Source organism: Amphiura filiformis, chromosome 2, assembly GCF_039555335.1.
Source record: "Amphiura filiformis chromosome 2, Afil_fr2py, whole genome shotgun sequence".
Classification (NCBI taxonomy): domain Eukaryota; kingdom Metazoa; phylum Echinodermata; class Ophiuroidea; order Amphilepidida; family Amphiuridae; genus Amphiura; species Amphiura filiformis.
In genome coordinates, this window is record NC_092629.1 from 61,594,467 (window position 1) to 61,619,409 (window position 24,943).

Here is a 24,943-nt window from a genome sequence, read left to right on the forward strand (position 1 = left end):
CAAGTTTCCAATATAGCATGCTTACTCGGTGTACAAAAACAACGTCTTTCTGCACCCTGAACATACCTGCGATCACAGTGGCGTGCGATTAATTTCTCTCCAAAGGAGATCGAGTATAAATTCAGTTTTATCTAAAATAGTCCTATTGCTCTCTTTTACGCTTTTGGTAAAAAGGAATTAAAATGTAATAATTGATCATGAATGAAGTTACATATTCCTATAATATTCCTCCATCCACAGAGTAAACGTAACGCCGTAAAAGGACGAAGGTTTCTATGGCCTGGTGGGCTGGTACCCTACGTTATATCACCCTATTTTCGTAAGTAGTGTATACATTTTAATCCCGAAATACGGGTTTGTGAGGATCGAGGGATTCGAACCAGTGATCTCTTGATTGTCTCTACAGAACTCTATACTAGTGGATGCGCGGAAGCATTAACATTCAAGGGGAGGGGAAACAGGGGAGGATTTATAGACACTAGCGGCAATGTATAATTCTTTTCAATTTGAATTCTTTCAAACACGATGAGAATTGGAAAAAAAACACTATGAAAATTTAAAATTTTCTCATTTCTATGAAACTTTCAACCCTGTATGCTTTCTCATTCAAATGCATGAGAAATACTCCTGTCACATTGTTTTAAGCGTTAAGGGGTACTACACCCCTGGCCAATTTTGTGCCTAATTTTGCATTTTTCTCAAAAATTATAGCGCATTGGTGACAAGTAAGATATGTATATAGGCAAGGACTACAACTCTGCACTGAAAATTCAGGAACTCAAGACAAGGTGATCAAATATTGGTTTTCCCTCATTTTTGACTGTAATTCCACAACTGTTGTCTGTGCTGAAATAAAAATGTCCAGTGCAGTAGTTATAGTCCTTGCCCCTATATTATACATATCTTACTTATCATCAATGCTCTATCACTTTTGAGAAAAATGCAAAAATAGGCACCAAATTGGGCAGGGGTGTAGTACCCCCTTAATGTAACACGACAATTATATAGCATGTCCCGATCAGTCCCACAGGGTTTTTTTGACCACTGATTTCTCTTCCTTAATTTTAAAACGCGTGTTTCTCCACAGATAGCGATTCAAAATTAGCAGTATTAGCCGCAATGCAGAGGTTTCATGATAGGACATGTATTCGATTTAGACCTAGAACTATTGAGGAAGATTTCATCTATGTAGGACCAGGACAAGGGTGCGTATAGATCTTAGTCGATTTTGTTAACTCGCCATCTGATGCGTGCTGTCGTATTATATCAAGTGGAATTGGACCACTAGTGGACTGAATAATATTGAATCAATTATGTATTGATTTGACTAATATTTGTCACTAAATAGACTCGAACATGGGAAGAATATTACACTATTTCGAGGTGTCTTTATTTTGGGGAAACCATAAACGTTTACAAGATAATACATTAGCTTTTCCATTTTGTCTTTTTGAAAATGAATAAACCATTACAAATAATTGATTTATTTTTGCTCGCCGTATATAGTATAAGATAAACGGTTAAAAACGACCATTATCAGAAATAATTGTGTCTTGTTGATGTATGGTAAGGATGTTAGTCGCTCGGAAGGCGAGACTCCGAAGGGCTCAAGCCTTCCAAGCGACTTCCCCGACTTAAGACTTCAGGGGCTCGCCTTCCGAGCGACTTCCCCGACTAACGACTTCGGAGTCTCGCCTTCCGAGCGACTAACATGCTTACCATACCGCAACAAGATGTATTATCTAATACATATATCGGCGCGGCCTATCGGCTTCTAAGAACTATCTTGAGTAGGCTATAGTGACAACTTACTATATCAAATATAGAGCTAATCAGATATATGATAATTAGAATAGTCGGTAGAGTTGAAGGGAATATTTAAAAAAAGATCTAAAACCTTGAAATATTTTTGATTTAGTTACTTAGATGACTATGCAATTAACCAATCAGAGACACTATAAGACAATGATATTTTTATTTTGTTTTTCAGGTGTTGGTCATTAGTAGGACGACAAGGTAAAAGGCAATCAGTATCATTAGGTGCAACCTGTAAGACAAAGCGAGGAACCATCATGCATGAGCTAATGCACGTCTTAGGATTCCGTCATGAACATAATAGACCAGACAGAGACCATCATGTTGTTATATATTGGGAAAATATCGCTAAATGTAAGTTTCTTCCTTATTATACAGATTGCTGTCTGCGAACACTTTCTGGAAGCAATCATGGACGCCAGGTTTAAACAACTTGTTATCTTGTTTAAACTTTGAACTGTGTACTGAGAGATGCCGATGTAAACGAACCGCCCTACTTTTACACCCAAATGCCTCAAAATTAATCCACTTAGAAAAGTCAATATCAATATTAAAGTTCAGTGTAAAGTGAGAAAGCTCATGTCAACTTCATAAAACTACTGTAACTACATGAATCAATGTATCGCTTTCAAAACCTTCCTGAACGTGACTCTAAAGGCTGTATAGTCCATTTGACCAAATGTTATTTCCTATGACGTTTTTGTTGTTGCTGTTGTTGATTTGTAATCCAATGGGTCCTAGTTGAATTTTAGTTTGGTTGCTAAAATTGCAAGTTTGCGCAATTTGTAGTACATGTATTGTATATTCTAAATCCAATCACGTAATCTTCACGTACGTACACGTATAGGCTGGTTTACAATTTCAAAGGCTGTGAACATCATGACATAGTAGTCATTCTGAAGAAGTCATACATCAGCCGAGATGACGACATGATATGATTACTTGCCGAGTTATAGAACCTATGTATTGCTGGTAGTCTTCGAAAGAACAGCAAAATGCCACTGTCCCTGGTTTAGAGGAAGTTTAGGCAAATATCATATCGGAGGGTGCTAATCATTGTTTAGAATCCGTCAACTTCAAGTGCATTGATAACTCAGTCCTATGGTTTGCTCATAAGAACTGTCCTTCTTCGTCATCCCACAGTGATGACAACAAACGCTCCTCTCTAACATTCAAAGTTGATATAACAGGAGGAAATCACAAAATTCTGATATCAATGTTCTCAGAATGTTGTTATATATTGGGAAAATATCGCTAAATGTAAGTTTCTTCCTTATTATACAGATTGCTGTCTGCGAACACTTTCTGGAAGCAAACATGGACGCCAGGTTTAAACAACTTGTTATCTTGTTTAAACTTGGCACTTGTTTAAAATATTTTTGCTGTGTACATCAGTTCATTTCTCATGAGTCTCCAAAAACCATGAAACCTTACAACTTGGACGCCATCAACATCAACTAAATGTTACTCATACAATTAGGCTATGTCAGGACGCCTTCAACATCAAGTAAATGTTACTCATACATGTGATTGTCATAGTGTCATAATTATTTGATTTTATATCCATTTCAGCAATGGACATGAATTTTAAAAAGTATCCCTACAATAGCGTCGATCTACTAGGTGTACAATATGACTTCGGTTCCATCATGCATTATCCAATGTATGCGTTCTCTCGAAATGGAGCTGCAACTTTATCTCCACGGTATACTATCTATCAGGAGATAGGATTTAGGAATGACTTCAGCAATCTAGATGTGTATAGGATCAATACCTTGTACAAGTGCGGCGGTGAGTATTCGCTCCATATGGAGACACATTCCATGCTCAGCATTATGGGGAATGCTATTAAGGTGGTTCTCAATACAAACCTGTGAGATCCTACATGCTAAAACCGGAACTAGTTTCAGCCAGGTGTCTAGCACGTATCACGCTATACCTTTCAAAGCACTGTTCATGGCAAACTTGACCTTGAGTCACTATATTGGACCAGGCTCAAGCAAAATGCTCAAACCAGGCTTGAAAAGCCCAGATATTAGCATGCTAGACTACATGGAAAGACAGAAAGAGAAACAGATGTGAAAAAATTGAATCATCAAGGAAAAGAAGGCAGCTCCACAAACCAATCACACGAACAATTTTACTCTCAGTCGTTGTGTCGAGAGAAAGGAGGTGGAAGACAATGACCGTTACAATCGTATTGGGTCGATAATGACAATCGTATTGCGTCCATTCCGGTGAATATATTTGCTCCCTATACGGGAGTATTGTGGATAGCAATTACCTTTTTGTTAAATTTGATTGAAGATTTAGTACACTCATATTCTCAAGGTCATGTGGTGACACGGGAACGTGCCCCACCACCCCTACACACACACTTTTTGGCAAAAACAAAAACAAAAAAACTTTTCAATTTCAGTTGTGTAATATGCTTTTGTTCTATTTCTTGTCACAGCTTGTCAGGATACTGATCACGATCATTGTCCGACGTGGGCAATGGGTGGATCATGTGATAGGAATCGAAATTGGATGTCCAAGAATTGTGCCTTTAGTTGTAGGATGTGCAAAACGAATTCATATGGTGGTAAGTTAAGCATGCAACAAGAATTCCCTTGAAAAGAAAAAGCTAGGATCACGAAATACTCTTTTAAGTAATAGATATATAATTATTTATTGTTTCAAAATGGAGATTTTCCATGACGAAAATACAAGAAACACGTATACATAAACAGTTGGCTGTTTAATTTTCACAATCAATTGCATTTATCCCATGTCATGGCCACCGACCAAAATGTGAGTCTAGTTACACAGGAGAATCTGACTTGAGTAATTAACATGCATTGTTTATTCAACTAATTTGTCAACATTATCATGTCAATGTTCAAACTAGAACCTATTGTCAACAGTTAAATGTTTGTTTATTGAATTAGGTCAAAGTCTCCAAATCATCCAAATTAAACAGGGTTGCCAAACTGTGATTTAGTAGCCCAAATGGGTGACTTTTGAAGATCCCCCCAACTTTTGACAATTTCCTGTCCCATAGAGACAGATGGTTAAGAAAAATGGGTGACTTTTTAGCAATGCAGGTACAAGGCTGGTAAGCATGGTATTAGGCTCACCGTAACTCACAGGTTAGCAGCATAATCAGTGTCTGTGCAAAATACTTTGCCAATGTTGAAAGTAAGTGTTCTACAAAATTGTACATTTATTTTGATTATTCCGAGACTGCACCTCAAATTGCCCTGCACCAGGTGAAATTACACCTTAACTTTCAAAATGGGGTGTACAAAATTAACTCAAACACTGCAATTGAACCTGCCCATTACACCTGACCAGTACATTAAAAAGAATATAAAATATCAGTACTGCAAAAGGCAGTAACCGATAAACACAGTGACCGCGAAATACGGGTGACCGCTAGTAAGATAAATAAAATTCATTTTATTCAGCATGCTCTGACAATCACGGAAGTTGCGGACCTTGGGCCAAAGTAGGTGAATGTATACGTAACCCACCGTGGATGAAGGAAACATGCCCACTCAGCTGTGGTGGATGCCCGATGGATATACGTAATAGGCAAGATGAAATAGTCGGTAGGTACGATTGCATTCATCTGGATTGAAAGGCACCCTTGTAGAGCTTATTAGTTTTTCTTTTGGTATTTCAACCCATGGTCTCAATATTTTACCTTGTTTGGTTATTTATGACTTTTCGTTCCTTCTTTATAGTTTGATCAGCTCGTAATAGGCGGGCCTTATAACATCGCGGATTAATATCAATATATTTCATTTTGAGAATTGACTTGTGACATCTTGCCAGAAGAATCCCATTTAATTATTATTGGAGTCCTATACTTTGTTAAAATATATAGACCAGAAAAGTCAACTATATCACTCTGAACTCCGGTCTACTTTTCGGCGTAGTGGCAAAAGCCTATAACAATTCCGCCGATTACGAGCTGATCAAACTATACCTATAATGTCCATAATTATGGAAACAGACGTGCACCTCCATCCATATGCCATGGGCCTTGTAATAGGTACTGCATTCAGTCTGGTCCTATACGGCTATCGGTTCCCCGATACTGTCGGCTTTTTCCATCGTACCATGGAGATAAATGAATCATATTGAGCTAACAAAGACCACTTGCATAGTGCTATTGTCTTTTTATATTTAAATACAAAACGATAGCTACGCTATGCAAAAGATCATGGTACGCCGAAAAGAGCTCTTTCTGTAGTAATCCCGGCTGTAAGCTACTAAGTATGCAACATTGTGCGATTATTAAGTTATATTCATACACTCTAAGATAGCGAGAACCAATTAGAGCAAGCGTTAGAAAAATCCAAACCATGCATTGATTGTGTCTAATGTGCACTCCGTGTACTACGCGCAGTGCTTTCGCACGCGTTAGCGTCGCGTAGGCTTGATTCATTTTTCGGATGGGTTGATGCATTTATATTTGGTTCTATTTTCTAATATTTTTAGTGATAATTTTGTTACAAAAACAGCAAATATCGCGTTTTTTTCTTCTTGTGTATGAAATAGGTTAATGAACGCGTATTACTTGTTGCTCGAGAAATTAGACAAAATAATACACTTGCGCTGATGTTGATGCGTCTAATGCACTTCGGGGCTCGTGCATTAGACGCATCAACATCAGCGCGCGTGCATTATTCTGTCTAATTTATCTCCCAACAAGTAATACGCGTTCATTAACCTATAATCGTTATGTGCAAGGGGCCGATAAACGCAAATCTGTTCATTTTCTTCAGCATGTGCTGGCAATTCACCTTTACGGCAATTCCCCAAATCCTTTTGCAAAATACACCTTGGTCGACGCGCACATGGTCACGTTAAATAACACATCGTGCAGTAAGAATGTTCGCATCTATACGACGACGTAATCGTGGTTAGATTGGCGAAGGCTATAGGGAATTACCGTAATCTAAATCCGAAAACTAACTCTTTTAAACCATGCAGCAGATTATTCCTAACAAATACACATATTAAAGACATTAAATTTTCCCTTTTCTCGGTACGATAACTTGGGGAGCATGATAATGATTAAGAAATAAAGGGTAATGCATTATCCTTTACACGCAAATAATGTGTCCGAGGTAATAAAAATGTATATAATGGGTGAGGCGCAGCCGAACCCATTATTTAAACGTTTTTACTGCCGAGGACACATTATTTGCGTGTAAAGGATAATGCTGCACCCTTTATTTCTATTCTATTACCAGAAAATAGTGCGATTTAAAGAGCAAATATCATTTTTGGCATAAATATTTTAAGTTGTTTACTTCAAGGTGGAGCGAGTACGCGTAAGTGTCAGCGCGTATCGCCAGGGCCGTGACACTCGTATTCAATCCCTGTATAAAAAGTGAAGTCACTTTACGGCAGTTTGAGTCACAGTTGCTAAGGAGTACACCTAGTAACGCCATAGTAACGCTTTTTTTAATAGCCTAAAATTTACATACATGTGCACGACAACGTTGTGCGTACTACTTCAATAGTGAAACAGACTTATCCGTAGTTTGATTGACAGTTGCTGGGGAGTTTGGTACACCAAATTTGAGTGACACGTCACGTGAGAGCCCATTATTCTGCAATAATGGGTCAAGCGCAGTAACACATTCTATGCTTGGTTACGCGTGCAATATTTCCGCGATACCAAGGATTCTCGAGTACTAATATACTATAGGAAAAGCCATTCGTTTGCGCAAATGAAGTCAGTTACACAGCCAATGCGCGGTCATGCATGTGATGGCATAGCTGTACCCCTGTATGTGTAGGAGTGTATCACCTGTGGAAGAGATGATGCATGTTTATGTCATCGTTTAAAAAAAAATTAAATGGCGAAAAACGGCGAACATTTGGTCGAATCTTTCCATTACTATAATATCGTGAAAAACCAAATAGCTGAGGACTTAGCTCAATATGCTAGGAAAATATTCTCTTCGATGACCCCATGACGAGACTGGCTAAATAAGCTGTATTTTTGCTGGAAAGGGTTCGAATAATTGGCAGTCGATATGCGCCATCTTGGAAAAATTTGGTGTACCAAACTCCCCAGCAACTGTCAATCAAACTACGGATTTACCCATTGTAACAAATCACAGAGCGCGATTTTGAATAATGGGTCGTAAGTGTAATAGTATACAAATATTGAATGTTTATGAGTTCAATGGTAAGAATATTTTCATGAGGTGAAATATGGACTGTTCCATTCAACGAGGCTTTGCCGAGTTGAATGGAACAGTTCATATTTCACCGAATGGAAATATTCTTTCCATTGAACGAATAAAAACATTCAATATTTTGTTTTACATAACTCATAAATAAGTTCCCTTGCTTCCACTTAATTTTATAAATCACCAGGAAAACAAAATAAATCAAAAGATATCTAAATGCATATTAATTTTAAAACCAACACCCGCACCTATAATTGGCGAGTCGAGGTGGAAACCTCGCGCTATACGCTCGCGCGTCTGTCAGCGTTGCTATGGTAGCTCCGCGTCTGTGCAATGGAAAAATAAATATTGCACGGGCGCGGAGTGCAATAGTCCTTTTGCAGCTGGTCGCTAAAAATAGCAAAAATAATCAATAGTAGTTGGCCAATCAAATGACAAGAAACTTTGTATGAGTTATATAAAATTAAATATATATAAATTCCTTTTGAAAATCATTTTGATTGAAATAACTTGGAATTTGATGTTTTTTAATTTTGCGCCACGTTTTCTTATGATGTAGGCTTTACATATCCATTTATTGCATACAACATACAATAATCGCACTAAAATTCTATACCAGTTCATCACCATCACTATAAAGATCCCCTTTGCACGTAACACAATAAAATAAAATTATCTCACCGATTCGATGAGTGTAATGTGTAGAATTGGTGACTTGATTTGGAGATTTCACAAGCCCGTCATATTTTCTAAATTGCGGCCAGCCGACCTGTTAATATTGCATCCATTTTTGCGCACTGTATTGTTGGGAACAGCCCGTACGGCCGAAGTGTCATTAGTCCGAAAAGGGTTCAAATTAGAGCTTTTTAGATATAAGGTTAGCATTAAGGTTCGGTTAGGATCGGGGTTTAGTGTAGGTTAAGGTGAAGGTTTAGACCGGTGTTAGAATTAGTCCTATCTCTCGCTCGCTCTCTCTGTCCCCCTCTCCCTCGCTGCTGTATTCTTCACAAGAGCACGCCATCTACTTTTATCAAAAGCCAAACGTGTTTATCATAGTTTGATGTTGATAGACGTCCCCTTCCACGATAGCCTTCCACTGCTAGCTCCCTGAAGAATCTGCTTCTCATTTCCACCATCCTTTCTTACAGTGCTAGGATTAGGGTTAGGTTATAGGGTATAGTGAGGGTTAGTTCATTCTTATAAGTTATACTTATTGAATTCTTGGACTAATGACCCAGCGGACAATCGACCTGTAACCATAATCTTCATATAACCATTGTACATTGTCTCTAGCTTTCGATGCTAATTCTAAATTTAAATTTACCAGGCTTAGTTAAGAGGTGGAAATGGAGTACATATTCAGTCGACTGCTGTCATAGGGTGGATCCCAGACGCAATTGCGCATACCTCGGACTCAATTACGCGTGGGCCCCAATTGAGCAATTGGGCCCGCAATTGAGCGCGAGCTCCACTCGACTCTATGATAGTAATCATCCTGCATCACGCTTACCTCTTACCTAAGCCTCGTAAGACCAAACAAATATTGTCTCTCAAACATTTTTTGCAGAAAAAAGTTGAGTGCTAGACGGGATTTTTTTGGGGGGGTATTTTTTTTGTGCGTTTTAGCCGAATTGTTTTATGTTTTTTGCCCATCCTCGGCCAGTTTTTAAAATATTGTTCAATAACCCGCAAAGGCCCAACGAATAGGGCTACCACTAGGATGCCTTATGCGCGTGTTGGTTTGAGAGACAAACCTTTTTGTTTTGGTCTAATTGATTTGATGTGCCGTGACTAAACGCTTCAGCTGTTTTGTTTTGTTTTTATTTTGTTACAAACCTTTCTGCATGCAACATCTGCGCATGATCAGGTTGCCATGATAAGAACACATTGTGCTACGATTGGGCGCTAATTGGAGAATGTCATGCTAATAAAGGATTCATGTCCAAGATGTGTCGACTAAGCTGCAGTTTTTGTGACGACCAGGAGATCCAGCAAATGGGCCGAGAGAACGAGGGTGAGTGCTTAGTACTAACAAGCCCCAATTTGGCGCCCAATTGTGTGCCTTACATGTAATTTATATACTGACTGAATACAGGTTATTGTCGTGATTCAAGCACCTTATGTCCTGAATGGGCGTATTTGGGGGAATGTTCGAAGAACAGTGGCTACATGAACAAGAGATGCAAGTATTCTTGTGGGACATGTCAAGCTGGTGATAAGACGCCCAATCCGTGGACATTCATGCGCGACACTAAAGGTAGGTAGGTTGCCCTCTATATGGAATCCTCAAGAAACACAAAAAGCCTTCGAAGACCATTTTGTTAGCGTCAATAACCTTTTAGTTTTAAACGGAACCCATGAAAGTTCCATAATAGAGGATAGATTATAAGAGAGCCACTATTTCTGAGAGTGTAGAAGATATGTCATCTGTTTCGTCAATACTAGATCCAGTCTGTCAGTTACCATACCTCTACGTGTCCCGGCATTATTTGGTATTCTCTGTTTACGAAAGAGATGACGTACGTTGTTAACATGAGATGATCTACGCCAGAGAACAAAATAGCCAAAATTTTATGTTTATTGTCATGTGATACTATCTGATGTGATACTATAGCTTGCTCGGATAACCCCTACTATCCAGATACGGTGAAGTTCATTCACTTCAAAAGATTGTCTCTTCCAAAATTGTCTACCATAAAATTGTGTACACTGACGTAGAAAAGGGCAGAATCAATAATGATACAAATAATAAAGTTGACATATCTTCTTAATGTGCTCTATGTATACTAAAAGAGGCTTACAATGAACGCTTTTCTGGATATTTTATTGTGTGTTTGATACAAAATTCATTCCTGTGTGCAAGCTTTTTTGTCACAAAATAAACGCATATCATTTGAAAATTAAAAAGTTGCTAGACGTGCTTGTGAAACAAATACATCTTAATCTGACGACAAGATAAAATAAACACCAACCTGTACTAAAATTGTTGGCAATTTTCTATTAAACTTTGGATCCAATTTTTTGTTGTAGCACTTTGGTGTTGCCAGTTTCTATTCATCATTTTCATTTCGACAATCGTACACTAAATGAGACTCTTAGCAATGATTATTCATTATGTGGTAGCGTACATGGCAGGAAAAAGTGGGCAACACGGGAAGCTCATTGCCGGGAAATTTTTGGTTTTTGATCAAAAAAATAAAGAAATACATTTAGGGAAATATGTCATACTGGAGGGAAATTTGGTAAAACTGGAGGGAAATTCTGGTTTGCTTGCAGAAAAAACCCATTTTTCAGCCTCTGGTAGCGTAGTAACTGGAATCTACTGGGTACCAAATATTTTGATACAGGTTGCTTAGTAACTGTCTACTAAAGATATCGTCGTGCCTGAATCCTGGGCCTGAATTTGGCATCACGAGCATGGCATTGTGTAATGCATGATATGCGGAAAAATCCAGGCTAAAGCATTCATTCAATAGCATTTTGAGAATGCGAGCAAACGAACAAATAACAAACTATTGCCTATTCGTCGCAACATCATCATCACCATCATCATGTTGCTTACTTTTTAACTCATTACGTCATCATTTTGTTTTGTGCATTGTGTTTAACATGATCTCTTGTCATATGATCTTTTGTCTTTCTGAAGGTATTTCTGCATAGGTGAAATTAACTGAAGTCAACTCTAAAACCAATAACAGCATTAAAAAGCAATGTACATGTTTTGAGCATCGTGCACATAGGTGTTGTCTCATATCCCGGATGCTACCAAAACTAGGCTCTCGGTGCAAACGCATGCGCAAAAGTGCATTTTTTTTTGCGGTTTTCTTACATGCATTTACGCAACGTGGCAGAATGCTTTTAAAAAGTAAACGCGGTAATAAATACATGCGTATGAAACACATCATGCACATTAAAGTAGAACCTCGATTCGAGATGACCGTGAAAAGGGTCAATTAAATCATTCTATCGATGCAGACACGATCTGCTCCATGGGGGCCAAAGGAGGGATTTTTGAAAATTGAGTTCTATAATCATTATTATATACTGGAAACACAAAAGGTCTAGCATACTTGGTTCTAAAGTTATGAGGTTTTGTGATGTGTATTTTCTTATGTATATTATTGTTTTTTAATCCACATTTTTGCCTTTATCTCAGTTTTAAATTTACCGCCTTTGGCCCCCATGGACCAGATCATTGGCTCATACAATTCTCATGATTTTAGCCATCCTATATTATTTGATAATATTGACCTTTCTTGGTAATTCCCAAAAAAACCTTTTCAGCCTTGTACGTCATGGGCGATGCGCACATTGTCACTGCGTGCGCATGTTGAAATGCGCATCGACGCTGAGATTTATGGGTTAAATTCTCAATGGCAATTGGAAATGGTCTGTTGAAGTTCACGATGTGTCTGTATAATGCATTGCTTTTTCAAGTTTTTATTCAAACTTTGCAACCCAGCCATCAAAGATATTTCGAAAGTTAACATAATAAAAAACAATCAGTGGCAACTCTTTGATCAAAATAAAAGCAGCGTATTATTTACAAATTTATTACTTGAGTTTAACAGTGAATATGTAATGTGCTGCAAAGCTGTGTTATAAAGATTAAGTTACATGAATTGTGTTTGATTAATGTTTATTTTTGTGTGATTCTGTTGTGTTGTGTGGGGGTGTGAGAGAGATGTGGTAAAACTGCACATGTGCACTTCCCCCCCGCCGTGCTGGACAGATAAGAAAAAGTTCCCGAATGTGGAACCGAGTGAGTCGTCTACCTCACACACAACTAAAAGGTACCAATAAATGACCAACCATGTCGTTGTAATTATTTTTGTTTCTCTCCTATATGATATTTATCCGAGTTGTTATGTAATAACCTAGAGCATTGTACTTGTCTTGTAAAAATATCATTTTTGTGTTCATATGACTAAGTTTAATAATAACCTACAGCGTGTAAAAATAGGCATCCAACCTGCTCCGAATGGGCCAAGCATGATTTATGCGATACCTACTCCTCGTGGATGTATCCCAATTGTCCAGAAAGCTGCAATCAGTGCCCGTCCACTAGGGATAAGAGCAATGATCATCTACGCCCAACATTGAGTAGTGAAGATACAGGGAACCATCTAAATCATACAGCTATTGCTACTGCTAATGGTACGCATACTAATCTGACGATTCCGGATGGTGTGGAGGTGCAACCATTAAGCTTACAAGCTAATTTGGAGACGTTGGAAGTTGAAGTCGTTCAAGCCACAGGTAATTACAAACCTTGGGCGCCCGGTATAGTTTGGTCTGGTAGCGATATCGGTAGATTGTTCATTCGTTCGTACCCGGGAGATGTCATAAACTGTATCGAGCATATCAATGAACATTTGCATAGTGCTATCGATATCATTTGTTCATTTAAATAAAAACTGATAACGCTATAGCAGCAAACTAAACGTGGAGCCTTAATGCGTACGTTATTCCACCATATTCTTGGAAATGTTTAACTCTATAAGTATCCCATTTTACTTTACAGGTCTTATTGGAATGTATTTCTTCTTTATTAGAAATCTTTAATTATTATGTCTTAAAGAAACCTGTTTGACAGCCTTATCCCCATAACCCCATCAAAATGCAGATTATGGAATCAGATGAAAGGTCTTAGTTTTCTTATAACCCCAGTGAAACGTTGTGAAAGGTTAGATGTGCCACTGTGATACAACAGTTAGATGTGCCACTGTGATACAACAGTTAGATGTGCCACTGTGATACAACAGTTAGATGTGCCACTGTGATACAACAGTTAGATGTGCCACTGTGATACAACAGTTAGATGTGCCACTGTGATACAACAGTTAGATGTGATGTGCCACTGTGATACAACAGTTAGATGTGCCACTGTGATGTGCCACTGTGATACAACAGTTAGATGTGCCAATGTGATACAACAGTTAGATGTGCCAATGTGATACAACAGTTAGATGTGCCACTGTCATACAACAGTTAGATGTGCCACTGTGATACAACAGTTAGATGTGCCACTGTGATACAACAGTTAGATGTGCCACTGTGATACAACAGTTAGATGTGCCACTGTGATACAACAGTTAGATGTGCCACTGTGATACAACAGTTAGATGTGCCAATGTGATACAACAGTTAGATGTGCCAATGTGATACAACAGTTAGATGTGCCAATGTGATACAACAGTTAGATGTGCCACTGTGATACAACAGTTAGATGTGCCACTGTGATACAACAGTTAGATGTGCCACTGTGATACAACAGTTAGATGTGCCACTGCGATACAACAGTTAGATGTGCCACTGCGATACAACAGTTAGATGTGCCAATGTGATACAACAGTTAGATGTGCCAATGTGATACAACAGTTAGATGTGCCAATGTGATACAACAGTTAGATGTGCCACTGTGATACAACAGTTAGATGTGCCACTGTGATACAACAGTTAGATGTGCCACTGTGATACAACAGTTAGATGTGCCACTGTGATACAACAGTTAGATGTGCCACTGTGATACAACAGTTAGATGTGCCACTGTGATACAACAGTTAGATGTGCCACTGTGATACAACAGTTAGATGTGCCACTGTGATACAACAGTTAGATGTGCCACTGTGATACAACAGTTAGATGTGCCACTGTGATACAACAGTTAGATGTGCCACTGTGATACAACAGTTTTGCTTCTAGAATCCAAGCCGCTGTAACAATTGAAGACAAAACTTGGAATAACAATGTTTGGATGTTGGGCCTCAATGTGAGGTAGAAAAGTCGGACCACCTACCTGTGCCCCGTGATTTTCTTCATACACCTGACAGCCAATGGTGTCGAACTTTGTTGTCGGCTCAGTCAAATTGCAAGTTCCCGCTAAGAATGTTTGTTGATAATTTGGGTGATACGAATTTTGTTTCGACCTTGAGTTTAGTTAACAGGAAGTTAAAATTGAAAAGTAAAAGTTTACTTGGAATGTGGATTTGATCTATATTGGTTTTGTTTTTTGATACCAGAACCACCCATAAAGATATTACAACTTCAAAACAACAACAGTTCTGATGGTGAATGCCATGATAGGGATGGGCGATGTGTGATATGGGCCGATGAAGGGCGGTGTAGGAAAGCTAACCGTTTCATGTTCGACTATTGTCGATATTCTTGTCGACTCTGCGATGTAGATGAATTCCAATTGAAAGGTACGAGGTGGTATAACTGTTCTAGAGGGCATGCAGGAGAGGGTTATAAGCGCACGTGTTTGACACATCTTAGAAGTGGTATATCAAAATGTTTCCTACACATATCTAAAATGTTACACATATCCTTGCATTCGAGGGTGAATAAATGTGGTCTTCTAAAGACTGGAGAAGCATGCATACAATGTATGATATGCTTCTCACAGGAAAGATAGACAGACTACATGATTCCTGAGATGGCGGTCAACCCTGATGGAAATCTTTGAGTCAGTTTTTCCGCGCCCGTCTAAATGTGTGAGGTATGGGGGGTATGAGCGCACAAACCCGCCCACTCTGGCCCCACACAAATCTGGTATATAACATAATAAATGGCGCATATATACAAAACAAATTGTACAGTATTTCTCAAGTGGCATGGATACCTGCGTCCAACAGCAATTGGCCTCACTCTGGCCGCAGTCATCGATATCTTAGTAGGGACTTTTCGATTTCCACGACGGATGGTTCTGCGATGGTAGAATGAGGACGACGACGCATTACAAAATCGACGACGACAACGTTTAGTGTTTTACCGTCGCAGAACCATCCGTCGTGGAAATCGAAAACTTCCTAGTATCACCACTGTTGTATCGCCCATGGTGAGGTCCATCTGGGAGCTGCTGCGGCCAGAGTGAGCCAAGTGGTGTTGGAACGCAGTATCAATTCTACCTGAGTATTAAATACTGTATAGGAAATGTTTTGTAAATATTCACCATTTGTTTTGTAAATATCTACCCCGCATTAAGTGGGGTAGACTGTGGAGTGAGGCCGGTTTGCGCACTCGCGAATAACTAAGGTTAACCTATACGAGTGGATATTCATCACAACATTACCATCTGCTGAAGACGCTAGTCGGACTAGTGAAAATGTTCCAGGTGAGCGAAAAATAGTGTAGTGTCGAAGTTAAAACTTTAATTCAAGGTTAACCTGTTCCTAAAATCATGGGGGAAAAAAGCCCTGAATACTGAGCTATTGTGTGACTTATTTCTTGTGTCCTTAGATGTGTGTAGAGACATTCATGGATTTTGTTCCATCTTTGCAAAAGAAGGAGACTGTGAGGATAACGAGGAATGGATGAGAATATATTGTAAAAAATCATGTGGATTTTGCCAGAGATCAGCACTTCCTAAAGAAAAAGTACCTGCAGATAAGGGTAAGGCATGTGCAAGAACTTAATTCACGGTGAGGTCTGTTGGTTAACGCAGAGTGGATCTTTAACTCAGGCTTTAACTTTCACTTAACACTTTTTATATCCCTTTTTTATTGCACCATTAACGTTTCAAGATATCATGTATCACAGTATTAGACAAAAATGGACCAACTTGAGTGGATACGCGCCTGTAATAAACATTTACGTAAACTGCAGAGTTACTCAATGGTGGTAAATGTATGAAACTTTGAAGTGTACACTGAACGGTTTCATCAGTAGGTTTGATTCAAGTTATCAAAGGTTTAATTACGTAAACAAATCAAGTAAACAACTCACATCATTAGCTTTCGCCATTTTGGATGGAATCCATGCGAAGCGACACAAAAATTTATGAAAAACTTAAGAAAGACCCAACACCTACATACAAGCGGAAGTTGGTTGGAATGTTACAAAAGGCAGAGGAAAAGATTGAAGAAGGTCAAATATAGACTACTGTACCACACTGCAGAAAACACACCGAGACTGTATTGACCACTAAAATACACAAACAAGGAGACCCGATCCGTCCCATCGTGGATTATACATGTATAGGTAGTATTGGGTACCAAACATCAAAGGCACCGGCAGAAATCTGCTAACCATATGCTACTAGTAACACGCCAATAGACAAGACATTAAGGATCATAAGAGACAGGCTTACAAAAGATACGACGTTGCCCGAACGCACACGATTGAATGTCACCGACATCATGGAGCTGTTAGAATTTATTCCCACGACTACATACTTCTCTTTCAGAGGTAACATCTACCGCCAGAAGTTTGGAGCAGCCATGGATGGGTAGTCCTGTTAGTGCGATTGTAGCAAACCTATGCATGGAATGGCTATAAGAACAAGCTGTCCCCACGGTACTGCTTGATTGTGCACCAATATACTGGCGCCGTTATGTGGATGACGTGCTTTAGGTCATCAAAACGGACACCACGGAGAAACTAACCGGACATCTAAACCAGATGGACGAAACAGGGAACATCAAGTTCACATTTGAGGAGAAGGATTGTGTAGCATACCGATACATTAGTGGTTCGTAAACAAGATGGCAGCATAAAGCTTCTCATATACAGAAAGAAAACCCACACAGACCAATATTTGAACTTTGACTCACAACATCCTCTACACCAGAAACTCGGTATCATTCGTACACTGTTTGACAGAATGGATAGCATAGTGACGGAGGAGGGGTTGGGGGGGGCAAGCAATTTTGGTCAGCCGAGAGGGCAGTGGGGAAGATAAAAAGAAAGAAGAAAAGAAGATCAGAACTGCGCTCCAAAATTGTGGCTATCCCAGGTGGGCAATGGACCGTGTCAAACAGCAAATGTCAACAAGTAAGATGATCAAGGGTAATATTTCAAAGAAGAGTAACGATGACAACTCGTCAAAGGGTATGGTAGTCTTATCGTACGTTGCAGGTCTCTCAGAGAAGCTTAAGCTCATCTTTTAGAAACAGAAAATCGCAACAGCCATGAAACCTCACGACACTATTAAGAGTTTATTAGTGCATCCCAAAAACAAAAGGGCCATTGTGTTTTGAGTTGGTAGATTTTTTGGTACCCAAAATTTCCAATTTTTCCCTCTGAAAATGCACGCTTTTTGATACAAATATAATTATTTGTTAACTAAACCCATACATTATCTGACAGGAATTTAAACAGGGAATCCAAAAATGATATTACTTAGGAAGATTGGTTAGGTAGGTAGTGGAAGTTGAATAGCAACATTTTCCATAAAAATGTTAGATCTTCAGTGGGCTATATTTTTTTACATTATACCCTATGCTGAAAAGAACATCGTATTTGAGTTCCTGGCTCAAGAGCTTTAAAAAATGTATACTTTTATTGTGATACCTGCTACAGGTTTCACTATGTGCAAACATATTTGAAACACACATTTGGGCTATTCCGAATAGGGAGTTACACACAAAAGTGCAATTTTAAGGCATTTTCTGTAATAGTGATTTGCAATAGAAATTCACTAAATATAAAGACAGACAGAAAGAAAATTGTTGTTCTTAAGTCTTTACAACATAAAACCAATTAAAAGAAGCAAATATATCAATTTACCCCCATTATTTTTAAATTTTGGTTAAATTTACATATCAATCCTCCATATCAATCCTCGGCTCCACCCTGTCATTTTGTTCACTAAAATCAAAATAACTTTAGAATGGTCAATGCTACATAAAATGTGATGGTATCAACACAAAGGTCTCATCAAAAGCTTTACATTGATAGGTAATTTGTCTAGGTAGCTGACACCCTAAATAATTAGCACAAAAAATCTCGCACAAAAGTACTGCTCCACCCTATTGGTGTACCAAGTTTAAAACGCATGGCCAAAGAGAAACCAACCAGATGTGCGAGGTGGTCTACAACATCAATTGCAAGGGTTGTGAAAAATCCTACATAGGTGAGACGGGGACAGTGTTTGGCACACGGTTGAAAAAAAACACACCAGAAAGATGCATAGAAAGCGGAGGCCAAAAAATACACCCGTGCAAGACGGAAAAAATCTACCACAGAATTCAACAAATCAGCAAATATTACGGACCATGTTGCTGCCGAAATCCATGTAATAGATTGAGAGGGAGCTACAAATTATACTTGACAAGGAAGCAAACCAGTTCAAAAGAAAAGGCCATATGGATCAGGAGAGAGGGGCCGACACCATGAACCGGCACATAGGCTCATACACTGTAGATCACGTATATGACTCACTGCTTGCACCATCACGCGCTGGGAATGAAGCTACAGCCGCTTTTCGTGGGGAAGCAGTGAACCAAGTCACTTTTGAGAAAGCCGTCATACAATATGGCAAGAGCTAAGAATGTGAGTAGTTTACTGGATTTGTTTACCTAATTAAACCTTTGATTTGAAGTGTACGTTTGAAATATTTATGTTCTTTGGTTAGCAAATTATATGCATGAGTTAACAATCACCTACATTGCATAATGGTTGTGATCCCGTATACTAATATATCTGTATATAATCGCCAACTATAAACCGTCCCATCAATTATTCTGACTACAAATGGCGACGTTATCCATTGTTCTTTACCTCAGTCGCTACTCGCGCTCAGCGAATCGCGTAAAACGCTTCACATGTAGGTAGGGGCGGTTTATAGTGTGGTGTTTAATCTCCCTTTAATGCAGCATGTGGTGATCGGTCGACAAGTTGTTCACTGATGGTAGCAAGGGGTGATTGCAACAAAGCACGTAAACGCATGAAATTTGCATGCCCTAGGAGCTGTCGCTTCTGTGGTGTATCAGAGAAAGGTACGATAGCCATAGAACACTAAACCGTTTTGACTTCTACTAAGGCCAGGGACAGTTTACATTGAAAAACTGGTAGAGCATGCTTGGACGATCCAGTACAAAAGTTGAAAGCACTTCAATGCTTAATTGTTGTAAAACATATGTCTCGACCTAAATCTGAAATCTGGACGGGTATAATGAAAGAGAAAGTGACTTTTGAGCGTTGTTTTAACCACTGTTTTTATGCCCGAATAAAACAGGGTCTAAATAATCCATAGCGTTAGTGAAAAGTGTTTCTCTTTCGCTCAGAAATACCGATTTGAGGGTAATTTTCTGTGAATTTCTAGAACATATGTCTCAACCTAAATCTGAAATCTGAAGTAGAAAAAGTGACATTTGAGCGTTGTTTTCACCACTGTTTCTTTGCCCGAATTGAACGGGTTTGTGTATATAACGTATTAGCATGCATGTTGTTCGTTGTATGGCCCACTGAGATCGATGATTTTAATGGGCCGAGATTTTCCATAGCAACAGAAAACCGTGCTTCTGTTTCGTGCGCAATATCGTCTCGTCATACGATTTTCTGCGAATTTCTAGAACACATTTCTTAACATAAATCTGGAGGGGCATTTTTCAAGAAAAAGTGATTTTTGAGGCTATTCAAAATCCCGTCACATGAGAGTGATTATGAATAGATTGCACGGGCATGTACCAAGTGCTAGACATCTGCTCTCTTAAGGCTGCGTTCACATAGAAGTATTAGTATACTATTCGGGTACACGGTGCACGTTTTGAAGGTGCACGCGTATAGCTTAAATCGAGCGGCAATTTCATAGTACCGGGTCACATAAGGCTACGATTACATAGACGTATACTATTCGTGTATACGGTGCACGTTTTGCAGGTGTACGCGTATAGCTTAAATCGAGCAAGGTAATTTCATAGTACCAGGTCACATAAGAGGGCACTATTCGAAAAGGCCGTATACCTGCGAGCTGCTTATAGTATAGTATAGTGGGAATCGTGCGTGTTCGATTTTAGTGCAGCGTATACCGTCCTAATTTTAAAACTAAACCATATGTGGGTAAATTCATTTTTACATTGAATGCAATGTGACCTCAAGAAGTAAAGTTACAAGCATTTGATTAGACGAAGAAAATTGGTCAACTGACCTATCATGCCTATGCTCGCTAATCGCTATTCGAAATACGCTCATTCGATGAGGCTGAGTTCACATATACGTAGTATACTCCTACATGAACTCAGCCTGATCGAATGAGCGTATTTCGTATAGCGAATACCGTATACCGTATACTTCTATGTGATCGCAGCCCAAGTAAAACACATAAAATGCTTGTTGTCTTGAAGCAGATACTGCTGTGTAAGTAGGCATATTTCAAAGGCACTCAACTCTCAAAGAAAAACACAGTAAATTGTTAATGTCTTGTTCAGAGATGATGTATAAAATTAAACTCTTAAAACAATTCAACCGGACTCGTGAGGCTACAGTATCGCACCTTATGTGGATCTTGAGACCGTCTGACGGCAAGTGGTCAGTGACAAGATGGTAATGCCAGAGGTCGTTGATTTTGAATTAATAGTCAGCAAGAAGTGTTTTCGAATTATCGCCCAGTATCGGTATTGCCTTGTTTTTCAAAGATACTTGAAAGATTGGTTTTTAACAGATGTATTGCTTATATTGACAGTCATAAAATACGTCATGATAATCAATTTGGCTTCCGCAGCAATCGTCCTACTTATGGGTGCACACCAGTAAATAGCCCCCATTGACTTTCTGTACAAACAGGGTCCAGGAAAACGTAATTTTCTTGACTCCAGAGCGACTCAGTTCTTCAAAACTTACCCTTTCTGCAAGTCGAAGGTCAGATGAAGTCATCCATTGTAGAAATTATATACGGAGTCCAGCATTTTTTCCCAGAAAAATGCGGACTAGATCACGGTCACCCTATAGCCCATACAGCTTACACCACCTCACGAAAGGGCATCATGTCCCCTGTCAATCGATTTAAAATTTTGAAAATCCCTGAGGAAAATTGCAGAAAATGGGCTTGGTATTTACCGGTGTCAACTGTTATATGGCAATTATACATTTACTGGATAAAATTAATAATGCGGTAGAAAAAGATGAAACTACTATTGGAGTATTTTTAGACCTTTCAAAGGCTTTTGATACTATATAGACCATAACATATTAGCCCACAAATTAGAACACTACGGATTCCGAGGCATTGTACTGGATTGGTTTAGGAATTACTTTAGTAACAGGAAACAATATGTAGGGCTTATATTGTGTGAATCCAAAATGAAAGATATCATATGCGGTGTCCCTCAAGGTTCTTTATTGGGACCTCTACTATTTATACTTTATATAAATGCCATTGTTAACACATCTAACGTACTAAGCTATATACTGTTTGCAGACGACACCGCTATACTCTACTCACATAAAGATATAAGAACCAAACTTTGGTTAATTAACAATGAACTAAAGGAAGTCAGTAATTGGTTCAGAGCAAACAAATTATCAGCAAATGCCAGTAAAACCAATTATATAATTCTGGGAACACCACATATGACGTCCAAGAATTGGAACAAAATTGATTCAACAACAAGTGCCTGTAATGTAGATGTTAAAATAATTTTAGACGAAATCGTTCTTGAAAGGGTAGATAATAGCAAATACTATTTCAAGGAATATTGGTGTAATGAACAAACTCAAATTCTTTGTACCAGATCGCATTCTTTATACTGTACCTTTATTCAACCTTATTTGAACTATGGAATATTAATTTGGGGAAACACGTGCAAAACATATTTGGATAAAATTGTGAAACTCCAAAAATGGGCGATACGGACAGTAGCCAATAGTCATAGAAGTCATACAGCCCTCTTGTTCAGTTGTTCAAGTTTCTTCAACATAAAAATTATAGCGGATTATTTTATTTTTGATGTTATAATTGTTTTTTGTTAATTATTATCTGGGGTCATGGTAGGAGCGTCCGAACCAATAGTTCACGCGGCACTGGATAACCAACCAATGCTGCCACCACCAAGCGCAACTTACCATCAAGAAGCTTTCCATCATGCCCAGAATCGCCAAAGGAAGTCCAAGCTGACATTTTGTAAGGCCTGCTTTGACAGTTATATCACTGAATGTTGAAGGATTCTCTACCGCCAAGCAAAATATCATCAGCGGATTGTGCAACAATCTCCACTGTGATGTCCTGTGCCTACAGGAAACCCATAGAGGAGCGACTAACCACCGCCCAACCATACCAGGTATGGTCCTTGCCGTTGAGAGACCGCATCGTCAATACGGGAGTGCGATATTTGTGAAAGAAGGTACTGTGATTGAAGCCCCTATGATGTCTGACGACAACAACATTGAAGTCCTCACCGCTGAGCTCAGTAACGTAACAATAACATCAGTCTACAAGCCACCAGCAGAAGTCTCTTCACTTCTAACACTGACACCTAGCCATGTATCTTCATCGGCGATTTCAACAGCCACAGCACTCAATGGGGTTACAAAGAAACCAACAACGATGGAGCCGCAGTTGAGGAATGGATAGACAAACACCAGCTGAGCCTTATTCATGATTCCAAACTTCCTCCTTCGTTCCATAGTGCCCGTTGGAAGAGAGGATACAACCCTGATCTAGCTATTGTCACCAACAACATCTTTGACATGTGCAAGAAGATTGTACTGGATCCAGTTCCCCAAACACAACACCGGCCAATTGGGATCCATGTTAACACCATAATCTCACCAAACAAAGTGCCTTTTCAGCGACGCTTCAATTGCAAGAAAGCAGACTGGAACGGATTCTCAAAAGAGCTAGATCAGAAGGTGAAGAAAATTACTCGTAGACATACCAAGAGGCTGCAGGGAGGAATACATACCAGGCCTTTCCAAGGAATGTGCAGAAGAATACCAAGAGTATGTAACCATGTTTGAAGCTGACCCTTTCGCCGAGGAAACAAGAGCAAAGGGTGAGGCAGTTAAAGCCTATTTACATGAGGACTTTACCCTTGCCTACATAATAACCATAAATTTGATTTTGATGGATGACTTGCCTTGGCCATGCAATTTACATGGGGACATTTGTTTCCAGCAATATGATCTGAATCAACTATATCTGGGGCCCCCTTATGTGACCTATAAAACCATAACCAGGTAAACACATAACAAAAGTGTGCAAAAGCCATCAACATTCCAGAGAAACTCTGTGGAGAGTGTAGTACTGTCTTGGAAAAATAGCCCCGGTTCTATTTTGAGGAAACTATGAAAGGTCAGAGGTCTAGGGGTATTGCCTGGCAAAATTACCAATATACACCAGGACTTTCCCTTGCTGGAAATAAATTTCCAGCAATAGAGTCCTCGTGTAAACTGTGCATTATGGAATCCATCTCCCATGAGCGTAGTAAAACCTGGCATACCCTCATAGAGTCAACAGACATGACCCGCAACAGCAAGAAGGCATGCTCCACCATCCACAAACTCCAAGGTGACCCTACAACAGCCCCACAGCAGCCCAAAGTCACACCCAACCAGGTTGCCCACCAACTACTCCTGAATGGAAGAAGTGGCAAGAAACATAAAAAGACCAAATTAGACCGCAAGAAATACAGCGGAGATCCCGGCTTCACCAAGCCCTTTACTATGCAGGAGCTGGAAGCAGGAATCGCCAAACTCCAACCAGGGAAAGCAATTGGCCTTGACAACATCGCAACTGAGCAGCTGAAGAACTTTGGTCCAGAGGCAAAGAAATGGCTCTTACAGCTCTACAACTCCTGTCGTACCAGCCACAGACTCCCCAAGATCTGGAAGAAGTCTCATATCATCGGTCTGCTGAAGCCAGGGAAAGATCCATCCATCCCAAAGAGTTGGATACCAATATCGCTTCTCAGCCATACCTACAAGCTATTCGAACGCCTCCTGCTCAACATACTGGCACCTGTGGTAGACGAACAACTCATTTCAGAACAAGCAGGTTTCCGCCCTGGCAAGTCAACAACAAGCCAAGTTCTCAACCTTTAATACCCAGCACATTGAGGATGGATTTGAGGAAGGATTGGTAACTGGGGTTGTTTTCGTCGACCTGTCAGCAGCCTACGATACCGTCAACCATATATGTCTCCTCAGCAAAATCCTGGAGCTAACCAAAGATATCCACCTGACGGAGCTCATCGAATGCATGCTTGACAACA

At 39.4% G+C, this 24,943-nt stretch overlaps 1 protein-coding gene across 3 annotated transcripts in view; it reads left to right on the forward strand.

Annotated features, from left to right (window-relative positions):
- The window catches only part of LOC140146497 (uncharacterized), a 178,783-nt gene that overhangs the window by 116,225 nt on the left and 37,615 nt on the right, over positions 1-24,943 (forward strand). Inside the window, exons 5-15 of one of the 3 annotated variants that reach the window (XM_072168365.1) lie at positions 241-319; positions 1,088-1,205; positions 1,991-2,169; positions 3,388-3,606; positions 4,271-4,399; positions 5,265-5,408; positions 9,880-10,026; positions 12,963-13,271; positions 15,035-15,217; positions 16,254-16,406; positions 19,610-19,732. In XM_072168365.1, the coding sequence (XP_072024466.1) occupies positions 241-319; positions 1,088-1,205; positions 1,991-2,169; positions 3,388-3,606; positions 4,271-4,399; positions 5,265-5,408; positions 9,880-10,026; positions 12,963-13,271; positions 15,035-15,217; positions 16,254-16,406; positions 19,610-19,732 (1,783 nt within the window). Of the gene's footprint in view, positions 1-240; positions 320-1,087; positions 1,206-1,990; positions 2,170-3,387; positions 3,607-4,270; positions 4,400-5,264; positions 5,409-9,879; positions 10,027-10,107; positions 10,270-12,962; positions 13,272-15,034; positions 15,218-16,253; positions 16,407-19,609; positions 19,733-24,943 lie in introns of all 3 variants that reach the window. The other 2 variants (XM_072168364.1, XM_072168366.1) reach the window with 2 other exon arrangements.